The sequence below is a fragment of the Didymosphaeria variabile genome, assembly GCF_027946475.1.
Source record: "Didymosphaeria variabile strain IMI 356815 chromosome Unknown scaffold_4, whole genome shotgun sequence".
Classification (NCBI taxonomy): domain Eukaryota; kingdom Fungi; phylum Ascomycota; class Dothideomycetes; order Pleosporales; family Didymosphaeriaceae; genus Didymosphaeria; species Didymosphaeria variabile.
The window spans coordinates 4,193,357-4,208,649 of NW_026611623.1; the positions used below are offsets into that span (position 1 = coordinate 4,193,357).

At 53.5% G+C, this 15,293-nt stretch overlaps 4 protein-coding genes across 4 annotated transcripts; 2 read left to right on the top strand and 2 right to left on the bottom strand.

Annotated features, from left to right (window-relative positions):
* Positions 1-3,172: 3,172 nt before the first annotated feature.
* SSK2 (Suppressor of Sensor Kinase (SLN1)) lies at positions 3,173-7,292 on the top strand (the record flags this gene model as incomplete). The annotated part of the gene is made up of 2 exons (XM_056215042.1): positions 3,173-6,704; positions 6,751-7,292. The coding sequence occupies 2 exons, from the start codon at positions 3,173-3,175 to the stop codon at positions 7,290-7,292; spliced, it is 4,074 nt and encodes a 1,357-aa protein (XP_056072309.1).
* An 852-nt stretch (positions 7,293-8,144) lies between these two features.
* Positions 8,145-9,862, top strand: HTS1 (Cytoplasmic and mitochondrial histidine tRNA synthetase; the record flags this gene model as incomplete). Its single annotated transcript, XM_056215043.1, has 5 exons — positions 8,145-8,202; positions 8,253-8,313; positions 8,367-8,393; positions 8,449-8,902; positions 8,954-9,862. 5 exons carry the CDS (start codon positions 8,145-8,147, stop codon positions 9,860-9,862), a joined length of 1,509 nt encoding a protein of 502 aa, XP_056072310.1.
* A 914-nt stretch (positions 9,863-10,776) lies between these two features.
* On the bottom strand, positions 10,777-11,788 carry N0V89_006274 (uncharacterized protein; the record flags this gene model as incomplete). The annotated part of the gene is made up of 2 exons (XM_056215044.1): positions 10,777-11,575; positions 11,784-11,788. The coding sequence occupies 2 exons, from the start codon at positions 11,786-11,788 to the stop codon at positions 10,777-10,779; spliced, it is 804 nt and encodes a 267-aa protein (XP_056072311.1).
* Positions 11,789-13,572: 1,784 nt separating this feature from the next.
* Positions 13,573-14,388, bottom strand: N0V89_006275 (uncharacterized protein; the record flags this gene model as incomplete). The annotated part of the gene is made up of 2 exons (XM_056215045.1): positions 13,573-14,219; positions 14,268-14,388. The coding sequence occupies 2 exons, from the start codon at positions 14,386-14,388 to the stop codon at positions 13,573-13,575; spliced, it is 768 nt and encodes a 255-aa protein (XP_056072312.1).
* Between the last annotated feature and the right edge of the window lie 905 nt (positions 14,389-15,293).

The window sequence follows — 15,293 nt, forward strand, 5'->3', positions numbered from 1 at the left end:
GCGCGTGGCGGGAGCCAACCACACCGGCGGGATGGCCCTGCTGTGGGTCTCTGCTGTGATTGAAGAGGGCGCCTGTTCTGCTCGACGATGCAGCAGTCGGGTCGCAAGACGTGTGGATGCACATACGCGAACATCTAGAAGCGTGCTTGTGTCTCCAGCGAGCGCATGGGGGAGCACGCGGGCTGCTGTTGTTGCGGACAGCCAATTCATGTGCTTATCAGTACCCTTGCAACCCATACAGCCGCGGCGCCGCCTAAGCCCACGCCTTGGCCCTTGCAGCAATCGCCCCAGATCAGCCTAGTAGCGCGACGTTGATAGACGCGTACGAGATACTGTCCACCTTTCATGTAAAGTACGCATTTCATTCCGCATCGATGGAGAACAAAAGTGACGATGCTAAACACCTCGTCGTAGCCTTCGACGACATCTGTCGCCGCAGCAGGTCGACGCCTCGGCAGAGTTGCCCAGGAGATACTCCCAAGACTCTCCCCGGACGCCGTCGGCGATGCGATATCAGAACCATATCAGCGGTACCCTCTCCCGCGCGCATCCCCCATGTCTCCTTATCTACCCCCGACAGCCTTGCACTGTTTGGTTTGGTTTCTGTCCCAAGGCTCTGCTTCGGTCGCACGACCCTGACATCTCATCCGTCACCCTGCGAGTTGCTTTTTCTGGCACCGCCGAAACTCTAAAGCCCAGACATCGATACTCGACCTGTCCTGTGCCAGCCTTGCACCTATGGCGAATCTGGCTGCAATCTCCTCGCTGACGAAAAACATCTCGTGTCTTGTACATTGAGTGTGTCTGCTGTGCCGCACCAGTGTGGTGCCATCGAGGCGAGATAAGGGTGCATGCGGTATTATTGGTGGTCTTGAGATGCAGGGCAACCGTCGTTCGGAAGTTGGTATTGTATTCGCCCGAGATGCACTCAGGAGCGAGTCCGTCTTAGCGGTTGCACAAGCTGTCTTGTTCGGCCTATCGCACGACGGGATGCAAACCGGTAGGCACCGGGTGGTGAGCTTCGACTGACCGGGTGTGCTCGAAATAAAGCCTCTCGCAAAGGCAGTACAAGGCAATATGAAAACGAGAATTTAGTGTGGCAGCTCCAGGCAGCAAGAGTAGGCAACTTGGCTACCTGAGAGCCACAGATCGTCTTTCTTCCTTGCTCGTGCAGTCACATCGATCACTACCACGGAGTCGATCCTTTTTTGGCAAGGGTAGCACCTGCGTAGCATCCCTCGAGCACGAGCGGTGCTCCCCCACGGGTCTGTGTGACGGCGGGAGGGAAGCCTGGTGGCTTTGCGTTGCCGTTGGGACGTTGGAAAGCTCTCCGTGAAACCCTCATTCGTACGATCAAGCGACCCCTTGTGAGCCAGTCCGCAATGCTCCACAGTCTGGAACAAATATCGCGTACCTGCAGCCACGCTAAGTAATGTATGGAAATCCGGGGTTCCGGGCGAGTGCAGAAATCGATCTTCAATAACTTGACTGTTGTTATTACGATTTGGGCAGGTCCACGAGCGCCAGTCCTGCTCTGTAACAAGGCGGCCAGATTTGGGAGATGAATATCCCTGGGACAGCTCCGCGCTGGATGTCGAAGGGTGCGGATAAAAGAGTTGCATCCGAACCATGCTCGCCGAGCTCAGCATGCATGGAAAGTATAGGACCGAACATTGTCAATATAACGGGAGTCCGGAGTCCTGTTGTACCACAGTACGCCTCCTGAGTGCATGCGTCGTTGTCAGGAGGTAAGACATGCTGCTGCAGAGTCCTTCGAGAAGGCTGCGGCTTACACTCAGCCTCATTGTTACCCTGTCGGTTGACTACAGCTCTTAGACTGGACAGTGTGCAACGGTTATTGCCTTGACGCTGACGCAAGCCAAAGAAAGTACACCTCGTAGGCTACGTGCCATTGTCTTAGTATATCTGGTTGCTTTGGTTCGGAAAATCTTGTCGATCCAAACGTATAGTACAGATATAGAACAGAAGGCTCCACAAGGCGGGTTCTGCAAGTAATGAACAAAATAGATCGATCGATCGAGTGGTGAAAGAATCGGGCATGCGAGCGTCCAGTGTTCTCTGTACAAGCAGATCCAGCGCTAATAGGTGAGGTGACTGCCGTAGTGTTGAGCAAGGCTCATGCCTACCATGAGGCCTGTGGAAGGTACCCTTGAACAGTAGGCAAGACTTCTGAGTACCGAATATCAGAAACCCAGTTCAAGACGAACTCGGTGGTATTGACAGGCCATTGCTGTGCGAATGCTCAGAAGAGAATCTTTTCCGAGGATGTAGATTGACGTGGTAGTTCTGTCCAATGCTCCGAAAGGGAGATTGTGTTTGAAGCAACCAGTCTTTGCACCATCAGGTCACTGCCTTGGATAACTGACCGTCGGGCGTTGCAAATGCAGGATCCTCGTTCAACTCGAGACCTTTTACTCTTGAGACATCTTGCTTGCTCCTCTACGATTGGAAAGAGGCAAAGTGATGCTGACCCTTCACAGGAAATGTTGGTTCACAGCTCGCGGTCACTGCAAGCATCCTGCATAGTCCAGGCGGACTTTCAAACGGAGCAATTGTTTGGAATCCTTTCCCAGTGATCGTCGCACTTCGATTGCTGCAATGGCTGGGGGGCCCAATGTAAGTATTTGGGAGATCGCAAGACGTTCGCACAGCGATCGAAGTGCGCAGAGAGCGCTTCCACAGGCTTCGAGACGTCTATCCAGCTGAGCAAGACAAGTGCAGGCCTGACAGGCTGCAGACGTAATGAAACACTTGCGTAACTCAACTGACAAATGATAGATGCATTGAGACGTTTTACCGCCCACCGGTCGCTGCGCCACAAATACATCGCGATCGCCACAGAAGTGGCGAGTGCACGATCATCGGGTCGTGCACATGCGGCTTGCGGGCTCCTATTTGGACCAAGATTGCGACGCGGAAGGCACGGGCGACTGGCCCATTACCAATTGCTAGTCCACGAGCGCATCCACATTTGCAAACAGAAACTTCCGGCGTTCTCTCACTGCCAGCCGTGCAAAGGAGGCCGACTTCTTTGTTAGTAGGGCATCGGGCACCGCCACAGGATCGCGTTCGGCTAAGACAAGCTTACCGGAACAGGCGAAGAGCAGCGCGGCGCGCGACAGATCTTCCCCAGTGGGCTATCAACACCATCATGAGCCACGAGGCTCCCAGCCGGGTCCGCTTTACTCACGACAACGCACTGTTGGCCGACAACAGACCCGTCGACATGAGCAAGCCCGTCGTGGTCAACGCTCCGCTGGGCACCGACTCGTCCGGGTCCTCTGGCGACGAGGGTGCGCAACAAAAACTTGGTTCGCTCGAGGAAGAAGGCCAGTATGAATTCGCACCACCCGTCGCCACCCCTCTCGACGATGTTCCCCCGCTCGCAGGCTCTCAAGGCTACAGCTGGGCCACCTCGAGTCGTCGCGGAATGATGACCCCAGGCGAACACCCGCCGCCTCTGCAGACCAACGGAGGCACTAAGGCTCGCCCCTCTGCCGTGAGGACCCCCAGCAATGCGTACACGCCCTCAAACGCCCGCAGACCGCAGCAGTTTTCCCTCAACACCACGACCAGTAGCCACCGCACTCGGACTTCGTCTGCGAACCGCTCCCGTCGCAATCCCAACGCCGAGTATCGTGCCCAAGAGAAGGCATACGTGCAACGCATAAGGCAGGAGAATGAGCAGGACGAGTTCTTCGACGTGCGCACCCCCAGCCTGGGTTACAGCACTGACACAGAGTCGGACGACGAGTCGCCATCCACCGCCGACTACGCCGACAATGACCCGTACGACCAAGAGACGTTGTTGTACTATGGCAACGAGGACATGCAGCCTTCTGTGGAGGAACTCAAGATCCCCGCTAACCGGGAGCGGCTGGAGTGGCATTCGATGCTTGCCAACGTGCTGACGGGTGATGTGGTCAAGCAGGAGAAGAAGAGGCTGATTGGAAGCACTGAGCAGCAGGCCGACAGCACGCTCAAGGCCGAGATCTGGATGGGTGTGCGTGCGAGAGTATGTGGACGAACGCTGCAGGCACAGAGACGACTTGTCGACGACAAAAGAGGGAACATCCGGAACGACTTGGAGAGCATCATCACTTTCGAGGTCCAAGGTGCTGCCGAGGCAGGTCAGACGCCCGCAGCACAAGTTGCCGAGGTGGTGAAGAAGATCGGACAGGTTGAGAGCCTGTATCCCACGCGGCAGACCTTGGAACAGGCCTACCCTAGGGCAGCTTCTCAGGCGTACAAGGACGCATGCGATGCTGTCTTCGCATGGAACAACACTACTGAGCTCATCAACACCGAGATGTCCATCTTGAAGAAGTGGGTCGGCAATGACGAGCTGGACTTTTCGAAGCCCCGAGCACGAAATCCGAATGATCACCACCTCACTGATGAATCTTCCTTCATCGACCGCATTTTGAAGGAAGATGGCCTCAAGTCACTACAAGGAGACGCAAGCCTTCTAGTCGCCCTCGAGAGGGTCATTCACAAAGCTAAGGCAACATTGATTGCGAATGCTGAGGGCTTTGCTGAGCGACATCTTCCGCCGTACATTGAGGAATTGCTTACTTTGATCAACTTCCCGTCTCGTCTGCTCCAAGAAATTATCCGCGTCCGGCTTTCATACGCCAAAAAGATCAAGGATCCTTCACAGCAAGGTGTCATGTTGGCTGAGCAGATGATTGCGCAATTCCAGATTTTGCTCACTCTTGCTGGCAAGATCAAAGACAGTTATATCATCATCTCGAGACCTGAACCCGGATGGGATCTACCGCCATGCATTGAAGAAAACTTCGACAACGTAGTTCTCGATGCCTTGAAGTTCTACTTCAGGATGCTGAACTCGAAACTTTCTGCCAACAAGAACACTTTCAAGGAGGCTGAAATCCTCGAACAAGAGTGGGACTTCTCGAATAAGTTGGGTCGCCAGCTTGAAGGTGGTGACGTTGAAACGGCAGAACAGTTCAGCTCGCTCACTTCCAAGTCTCTTTCCCGGTTAACAGCGCATTTCGAAAGAGAGTTGCAACGCAGGCCAGACGAAGTAAGCGGAGCTGAAATGGAAAAGCGATACAAGCAGATTCTGGACTCTGTTCGTGTTCGTCAACGGAAGCTTTTCCGTTTCTCCAGGATCTTGACTCAGCGGTTCGAAAACTGCACCGAGTACAATATCAACCACATCGACTTGGATCAGGATCAGCTGAACGAACTCTATGAATCTCTCATCATGACGGGCCACTTTCTCGTGGAGAGTTCCGGTGGTGACAACACTGGTATCTACATAATCGCGTCGCCCGCCTTACTGGACCGACCAAAGGATATCCAATCACTCCTCACCACCTGTTACCACGCGGAAGAGAACCCGGAAGACCCATCGAATCCATATGCGCTGATCATCCGCCCTGAAGAACCTCTTTTCTGGCCGGGCAAGAAGATGAACGCCAATATTCGAGAACCCCATCTCGATGTCAAGCCAGGTCGTCTTCGACTCGTCGCAGATGGATCACAGGTACGACTTGCCAATGCCAACGCATCCTTCCTTCAATCTATCGCAATGGACCTCAACACACTGATCGAACAGAGAGCCAATCTACCACGTGTCAACCAGGAATTGCAGAAGATCAAGAAAACTGCGTGGAAACTGTCCAACACTATCATGGATAGTGTTGAGATCGTTAGGAGTCAGACAGCCGGACTTGATTGCCAGGATTTGATCCAGACGTGTTTCGCTTTTGCAACCGAATTTGGACAACGTTCGTTGCTGTACATGGATTACAACCGACGGGCTATGAACAACATCAAGTTAACAAGGCTTGCCCTTGACTGGGTCAGCTTCATTTGCGATGATTGCACAGCTTCCGACCGCAAAACCTTCCGTTGGGCTGTCGTGGCCCTGGAATTCGCCATGATGATGACCAGGGGGCAGAACATTCTCTCCATCAGCGACGAAGAGTACTCCACATTGCGACTAAAGGTCGCTGGTTGTATGTCGGTCCTCATATCGCATTTCGATATCATGGGCGCCAGGTCGACTATCGCTGCTCAAGCAGAGAGACAACGACAGAACGCACTTGCCGGCAAGTCTCTATGGGATCCGAAAAACATGAAAGACGATGAGGAATCCATGAGGTTGACCCAAGAGAGATGGACGCAAATGCTCGAGGAAATCGATGCAATCCGCAAGGAGAAAGAAGCCGAACGCCAGGCTCTGGGAAGAGTTCTTGAAGACTCGAACGAGGCTGACCGAGCGCTGACCTTCCTGTCGTCTTCGGCTACCAACGTAACTCTGCGGTGGCAGCAGGGCCAGTTCGTGGGTGGTGGTACTTTTGGCTCTGTCTACGCTGCCATGAACCTTGATTCAGGTCATCTGATGGCCGTGAAAGAGATTCGTTTACAAGATCCTCAGCTCATCCCGACAATTGTCGCTCAGATCAGGGACGAGATGGGCGTCCTGCAAGTCTTGGATCATCCGAACATTGTCTCGTATTACGGTATAGAGCCGCATCGTGACAAGGTTTACATCTTCATGGAGTATTGCTCGGGTGGCTCGCTGGCGGGCTTGCTGGAACATGGCAGGATCGAAGATGAGACGGTCATTCAAGTCTACGGTTTGCAGATGTTGGAAGGTCTAGCCTATCTTCATGATTCTGGTGTCGTGCACCGGGACATCAAGCCTGAGAGTAAGTCACATGCATTATGCACTAAAAACAATACTAACATGTGTAGACATCCTACTTGACCATAACGGTGTCATCAAGTTCGTGGATTTCGGTGCTGCCAAAGTCATAGCAAGGCAGGGCAGAACTCTTGCTGCCGAGCACGCTGCTACCCGACAAGGACGACAGGGATCGATGACCGGAACGCCTATGTACATGTCACCAGAAGTGATCCGGGGTACGAACCTGGGCCGCCACGGAGCTGTCGATGTTTGGTCACTTGGCTGTGTCATCCTGGAAATGGCTACTGGACGTCGACCGTGGGCAAACATGGACAACGAGTGGGCTATCATGTACCACATTGCCCAAGGCGACCCACCTCAACTGCCTACTACCGACCTGCTCAGCGAAGCAGGCATTGACTTTTTGAAGAAGTGCTTTGAACGCGACCCATCTGTGCGCGCCTCTGCCGTCGAGTTGTTACAGCACGAGTGGATTATGACTCTACGCGCACAGCTGTCGCTCGAGCCACAGACACCCAGCAGCGAGTCGGGTTCTTCTGGCCCAGGTAGTGCTTCCACTACACGGCAGAACTCTGGTTTCTATTCCTAGTCGCAAGCCCACTTCAATTTTTTTGAGTGGTTGTATGCTGACTCGCTGTTTCTTCCCTAGGTCTTCGTTCTTTTTCCTATACTAGTCCTCTCTCTCCACCTTTCCCTGAAGGACCCTACTGTCGCCGCCGGTCTGTCGCTTTTTCCGAACCCTAAGATTGATATCGTTCGCATCTCTGGACGTTTGTTGGCGTGAGTGCTTCTGCCTACTCGGCTCCAGCATAGTAAAGCGTTGATATGACTGCATTGGGATGAACGACGCAGCGTCTTGCATTAGCGATGGAGTTCTTGATTTTGCTCTGATCTTATGGCGGCTGGTCTGATTGACCACATTGTAGTATGTAATTTTCAGTGCCTCGTCTTCACAGGCAGGTCAATAGCAACGATTCGGCTCCCTTCCTGGGTGGCTTGTATATGCCCATACATCGCTTTCTTCTTTGGCTCAATGCTAATGTGAGTCCTACTATACTGACGTGTGAGCACTCCCTCTGATCCATCTTGCTTCACCGAGGTACACGTTGGCTAGCATCGCGCGAGTCATCGTGCACAGATGAACGCGGAGGTCCGATCACGTGCGTGCCCGTCACAACGGGCGCAGTTTTGCCGAGACTTTTGACGCATACAACATTTTCCTGACTCAACCCCGCCAATGCCCCACCATCCTGCACACTGCCAGACTACTTTACGTCGTGCCGGCACGCTCGTATTTTCGCTTCCTCGAAAGCAGACCCGATTTCCGTTAGACACAACCTACACACCGCTGCTGCCTTTTCTTTGGCCTGCGCATACGAACCTCGCGCGCAAACATTCCACGACCGCAACTCGCCGCTCACACGACTCGCAATACAACGACATGGGGAAAGAGGGGAAGGGCAACTTCCAGCTGAAGACGCCCAAGGGCACGCGGGATTGTACGGTTGCAGCTTGAAGTATTGTGGGGGTGGGTGCTGATCAATTGCAGGGTCGGGCACTGATGTTGTCTTGCGCGAACAGATCTTCACGACCATTACCAATGTTTTCAAGTATGTCACTACCCAGAAACTATATACAATGATTATGCTAATTGATGTTACAGGCGTCACGGTGGCGTCACCATAGATACGTACGCAAAGCCCTAATCGCGTCCCGCTACGCTTCGATCCGCTGACTGGAACCAGGCCCGTATTCGAGCTCAAAGAGACACTCACAGGCAAATACGGTGAAGACAGTAAGCTCATCTATGATCTCGCAGATCAGGGCGGTGAGATCACCTCACTACGTTACGACCTCACCGTTCCATTCGCACGATTCTGCGCCCAGAATGCCGTCCAGAACATCAAACGATACCACATCGCGAAGGTCTACCGGAGAGATCAGCCGGCGATGACAAAGGGGCGCATGCGAGAGTTCTACCAGTGCGACTTTGATATTGCGGGCCAGTTTGATCCTATGCTGCCAGACGCGGAGATCTTGAGGATTGTCAAGGAGGTGTTTGAGGAGCTGCCAGAGTGGAAGGGGAAGTTCACTATCAAGATAAATCACAGGAAGATTCTGGACGGCATCTTCCAGATATGTGGTGTGCCTGAGGATAAGATTCGCACGATTAGTAGCGCAGTGGACAAGCTGGACAAGGTAGGCACACATGCTGCTGCACAACCCGAAATACAATGCTGACATGCTCAGTCTCCCTGGGAAGAGGTCCGAAGAGAGATGGTGGAAGACAAAGGCCTGGACCCCGAAGTCGCCGACAAGATCTGGACATACGCACAGCTCAAAGGCGGAAAGGACGTGGTTGAGAAGCTCCAGGCAATGCCCGAAGTCGTTGCGAACGAGTCTGCAAAACAGGGTCTCGAGAACATGGCCATGCTCTGTGATTACCTCGAGATCTTTGACGTTATGCCTTCCCTGTCAGTAGACATGTCTCTTGCCCGCGGTCTCGACTACTACACCGGCGTCATCTACGAAGTCGTAACTGAAGGCTCCGCACCCTCGGCCGCCGCCAAAGACGTCGCCAAAAAAGAGAAGAAGCAGAAGAAGAGCACAGACCCGGACGAGGACCGGTCCAACGACCCCACTATCGGCGTTGGCTCCGTCGCAGCAGGAGGCCGCTACGACGAGCTTGTCGGCATGTTCAGCGGCAAGCCCATCCCCTGCGTCGGCATCTCCTTCGGCGTAGACCGCATCTTCAGCATCACCAAGGCGCGTCTCGGCACCGCGCAGGCGATCCGACCCACCGAAGTAGACGTCTTCATCATGGCGTTCGGCGGCGGCAAAGACTTCACCGGTATGCTGCCCGAGCGCATGGCTGTCGCAAAGCAGCTCTGGGACGCAGGCATCAAGGCGGAATACCTCTGGAAGACGAAGCCAAAACTACAGAACCAGTTCAAGGCCGCGGAGAACGGGAAGGTACCGTGGGCTATTATTCTGGGCGACGACGAGCTTAAGGCTGGAAAGATCAAGATCAAGGAGATGGGACTTCCGGACGGACACCCGGAGAAGGATGGCGTGATGGTGGAGAAGGCGAATTTGGTGGAGGAGATCAAGGCAAGGTTGTCGGGCAAGGCGAGTCTCCCGGATAGGACTGCTGCGTAGGTGGACGACTTTCTGACTGTGCAGAAGAGGAGAAGGAGGGGAGATGAGAATGGCTCGGCAATGTTCTGGGCTCTCGCTGTGGGAGTGGTCGGAGCTGTGGGTCTGCCGATGCTGTGGCTGAGGAGAAAACCGTAGGTGCGTGTAAGATGTTGCAGAAAAGATATCCTATAGAATACAGGCTTTGAACTTTCTCAGACGGAACTATGGGTACTGCATCTACGCTTTAGCTTCCCAGCGCCGACTTTGTGACTCCGCCTGTTGCGTGCATATCCAGTTGATTGATCCAGGTGGTCCGCACATGACGCATGTAGTCGCACGCGGTGAAAGCTTGCACGGCCAGGCGTGGCTGTGCTCGTGTCTGCATCTCGCCAACTCCAGCAACTGTGAAACACTAATCTCTCCACACTACCTCCAAAGCCCATCTCTTTGTTCGTATTACATCTCCCAGCAAACGTTATTTTGCCGCGAGACTGCGCCACGGTGGCACAGCGCGGTCATACTTCAGGCCCCCACCAATCGCAGTTGCACGTGGTGTTCGAGGCCTCTCTTCATATCAGGTTTCCGGTGAGGAAAGGATAAACATGGCAGGCTGTGAGCACTGGATGCTGGCGCCTCCATGCAGGTGCCCGACGTGTGCCGTTGCCTGTGGCAAGTTAGGTGGACACGACGGCAGACTGACGTGACGTGGTGCAGAGTGCCTAATGCAGTGTGTATTTCATTCAAGGCTCGACTATGGCATAGGAGCGCAACGAAACGAGGGGTATATGTAAGTAGATCGCTAAGAAGACAATGATGCCGAAGACATTTAGTAAAGAAACGAAAAGCGCAGTCAGAGAAGAAATGGAGAGTGAACCCATCAAGCACTGCCGTACCTTCCTGCCCCAAACAAGGAACCCTACCACCAGCGCATACACCTAGTCAGAAAACGTGTGCACAATCTTCGGTATCTCCGGCGGTTGTTGCGACGCAGCGTTGATATCCGGCGTATTCGACGTCTTCCAAGTATTGTTATCAGGCAAGCCCGAATAATACCTCACACTGCTCGTGCTCGTACTCCTCAGCCTATTCGGCCGAGTCCCCAGATCCCCGTCCTCCTGGTGAACCGGGCTCATCGGGCTCAAACTGAGGCTCCCCCTCGAGTACCTGCTGCTGCTGCTCAACGCACTCACGCCACTCCCATTGCTGATCTCCCCCGCCAACGACTCTTGCCTCCCCGCCGGCGTAACGTGCAGCGGTATCAAGCTGACAGTCTCCATGCTTTGGCTGCTCACTCGTTTGCCAACGGGGGGTTCGGCGTCGACGTAGACGGATACGCTGCTTCGTTCGCGGCTGTACATGCTGGAGTGTTCCTCGTCGGGGGTCTGGGCGCCTGCGAGGAGGCTGGATTTGTCTGTTGTTTCTGTGCGGAAGGGGTGGTAGGATCGCGGACGGTGCTCCGCGGGGAGCTTGCTGCGGAGTTTGCGTTTGTGGATGTAGAAGACGATCATGGTGGCGATGAAGGCGAGGAGGAGGAAGAGGAAGACTGCTCCTACGACTATGGTTGCGGTGGTCCAGGATTTGCCTCCATCTTTGGACGTAGACTCTTGGTCGATGGTCTGATTATCCGCTGGGAGGGGTGCCATCTTGGTAGAGAGTACAGGCCAGAGGTTGAGTGCCAGTGTGTGTTGGAATGATAATTGTTCCCTCGAAGGCAGGCGGTATATCTCTGGACGCCTGTTTTACAATGAGGCAATACTTGAATCATGTAAAGACGAGAACCAATTAAGCCACGGGCGGCTGAACGTCTCCTCCAAGTACGTCGTGCACGATATGATTCGATGAAGTGAGGCAAGGCTGGAGCAAAAAGAAAAAGCCCGAGGCAAGAAGCCGGGTCAAGATGAAGTTATACCTGCACACGAGATGAAACCAACAGCGCATGGACCGCATCCTGAGTTGTAGGGTACCCACTTGATCGGTAGGCGTCCAACCTCAAGTCAGTTTTACCAGAGCTCAGCCTCAGCGTGTGGGGATATGCCTGTGCTTCCCATCCGATAGGACCGGAGCGAGACCGCACGCCGCGTATTCGCGCAGATGTCGAAGCATAACGAGTGGAGAACAGGTTATGTCGTCCTAACCAGGGCTCGGTCATGTGAGAGGCGGTGGCACAGGTTGCCTAGCGGGCTTTCCATCCCGCTTGAAGCACCGCCTGAAGTCGAACAGCAACAAGCGTGCCAATTTGATTCGTATGAGGAGAGCCACAAGTGTTGCATTTCCTGTTTTGAGTGTGCACAATTACTTCAGCTCCCGTAAATGTGTCGAGCGGCGTAGGAAAAGGAAATAAGATGTCATCTTTTCTTCATTTTCCCATTGACCATGTTGATCCCGAGTCAAAGCCGCACAACTGGATCGAAGCAACGGGAGTCCAAGCTTTTAGGAGGAATTCGCCCGAGTGGAGCGCTGCAGTCTCAGTGACCGTTGGATGTGTAACAGCTTATGATGTGGGCCTTGGTGTTCGTATCGTGCTGGCAGCGGGACAGCATCGCCACTTTGCTCTGGTTGGACGTCACCGCATCCGGGGCTGTGTGGTGCGCTCGTAGTGCGTGCTCTGATCGATTGGAGAAGAGCGCTAGAGTCGCCCTGGTACATGGATAATGTAGACGCGAATCGTCGTACAAAGACCTCATCGCAGCCGCTCAGAGGAAGTAGGCGCCCGTGAGACAGGTGCAAATGCCGTCAAATGCTTTACTTGATGTCCGTGACCACAATTCTGCCTTCTCAAAAGTGCACTCAAGACCAACGGGCAGAGCCTAAAAGAGCAAGGGGCTCGCAAAGTGGGCGGTGATGTTTGTTGTTCCTGACGCACCGCGCTTCCAGACGGTTGGGTTCAGGTCTCAGGGTCCACTCTATTTTTGGCTACAGCGATGATCCTTCCAACATCCTCACCACGAGCTCCATACCAAACCGCTCTCGTGGAAGCGCAATCGTCCATGGACACCGCTCATCTGTCAAAGCCTTTGGGGGCTAGTTTCAAGGTGACACAAACTGTAGAACGTCCTAGTGCGGGGGGCCGGTCGGAGTCAACCCTTTTTGTTCGCTTGTAGGATTCCGAACCTCCGAGTCATCGGCGGCCTCATCTCGCTTGCTCAATCGCCGACTCAAGAAGCACGCAACAAAGGAGTTTTGAGTTATTGCATAAATCGCGCGAACAGCTTTGAGCATTTTCCTGAACGCGAGGGTTCTTTCCGGACAGGTCCATGCAAGCACAACTCTATATTCACTCTCAGATTTACAATCCTCTAAAACGAGAGTATTTACTTTTGTGGCGTACGCTCGCAGTCCTCTCCTACCTTAGCCTGTAGCTTACCAAAGCATGCAAAAATGCGAGGAACCTAGTCAAGTCGACGTAGTAGGCAGAAAAAGCGAGCTGGTGAAGACGATGTGAATGCTGATCTCAAGATTGTGCTTTGGAGGATATAACGAGACGTAGTATGCCCGAAGCCAAATTTTATCTGCACGATTTACAATGCTGCCAGTCTACTAACACAAGCAGAACACAAATGATGATACAACAATGAGTACGAAGGCGGAATGCAACTTTAAGAATAGCATATGTCTCAAAAGAAACAAGCAATGCGGCGCTACAAAATTTTGTTGTCAGAAAAATAGTATACAATTATGAAACGACTCAAGCAGATTGACAAAAGAAAATTCAATTAGGATAAAGCAATATATCAGTAAGAAGAGACTGCGGGAACCGGTTTGCGCGGAATCGACAGCCGTTTCGACGCAGGTGACGAGGTAGAGCTACCTGTAGCCTGCCCCGACGAAGAAGAGGAGCTTCCGGTACGAGCCACGGGAAGAGCGTCAGACAGTTCTTCCATTGTGAACTTCCGATCCTCGGGAAGATGATCAAGCCTCGTCTTTGCCTTCAATTCCCGCCCTGGATAGTGCTCGGGGTGATGCAGGAACTCTATGGGAACGACCGGACCGCTGTAATCCGACAGATCCTCAAGCTCAGGCGGGTGCAAGATCGTGGTCTCTCTCCGTTCGAACCCTTCTGGGGTGATATATGTCTTGTCGGAAAGGGTTCTTGGCTCTCGAGCCTGCGGTGCGCTTCGGACGATGTGCGATGTAGACTTTTCTTTGTCACCTCGGACGATAGCCCATCGCTGCTTCGCCCCAGTGCACTCCGGGAGCTCATCCGCCGACACTTCCACCATTTCATTTTTCGCATTGTACACCCAATGACGAGCAGGGAGGATCTCAGTTTCATAGACAGGTTGGATGTAGTGGTAGACTTCGTGATTGTGGATCTCGCGGTAGATGCGTTCTTCGACGATCTCGTGCTCATGCGGCTTCACAACCTCATGGGTAACAGCTGATGCAGTGTTAGCTGCAAAGTGCATTATAAAGAAGGAGGCCTTACCCTGAGCCCATCGGGTTTCTTTATCCGCGTCTTCCGTGTCTCTCAGATCAACCACTCCATCCAAGGCGGCTTTTAGGTCGTAACCTCCTGGACCACCCATAACAGCTTCTCGAACCTCCATTGCTCCATCGCTTTTCTTCTCATTTCTACGTTCGAATGACTCGCGTCTTGCATTGGGCAGGTGGACATCGCTACTTCCGCGCCGAGATCGCCTTGATACGTCGGACTCGTTGCGAGCAAGGCGTGTCGGCCAACTCTTCCGATCACGGGTACGAGCACTCGGATCTTCAACATGAGGGAGGATGCCGTCAATAAGACTACCTTGAGTGGGAATTCCAGTCCCAAGCGAGTACTTCGAGTGATGTGACAGTGTCGAACCAGTTGCAGAAACAGCACGAACAGCTCTGAATGGAGGTCCTAAGGATCCGACGGAAGCTGTGGCAGATTTTCCGCGTGCTGCTGATGCGTTAGTTGAGTTTAAGACAACTGATCGCAGGACAGGGATGTTGTTAGATGCGATCTTGCAGTGTGAGCTCTAAGTTTTAACCTACTATTATGATCTCGTGCGGTCTGATTGCTTGCTCTTTGGCTCCCTGATGAGCTAGTCGACGAGGAACCGGACCCGTAAACCTCAATATTTCTGTCGGCGATGTCTTCACTGTGCTTCATCTCACTGTCGCCTACTCTCAATCTGCTGTCGCTACCAAGACTGAAGTACTCGGCGTCAGTGTCAGCTTTGCTACCAGGAGATATAGCGCTAATATATGCCCGATAATCATCTGCGATTATATCGTCGTCCGGGTCGCCTCGAGGCTGCGGCGCGTAGTCGGTTGCGCCTACGGATCGGTCTCCGGTGCCACTAACAGGGCTCTGCACCGATGGCTTGCGACTTGAGTGTTTATTGCTTGCATGACTGGACGGCACACTCGGTTGCACATGGGAATGTTGGTCTTGAGATTGGTCTGCACGTGGATCTCGCCCCTGTTTCCTTCTCTCGTCGAGAAGCTGTGCTGGTCCAGGACGGGT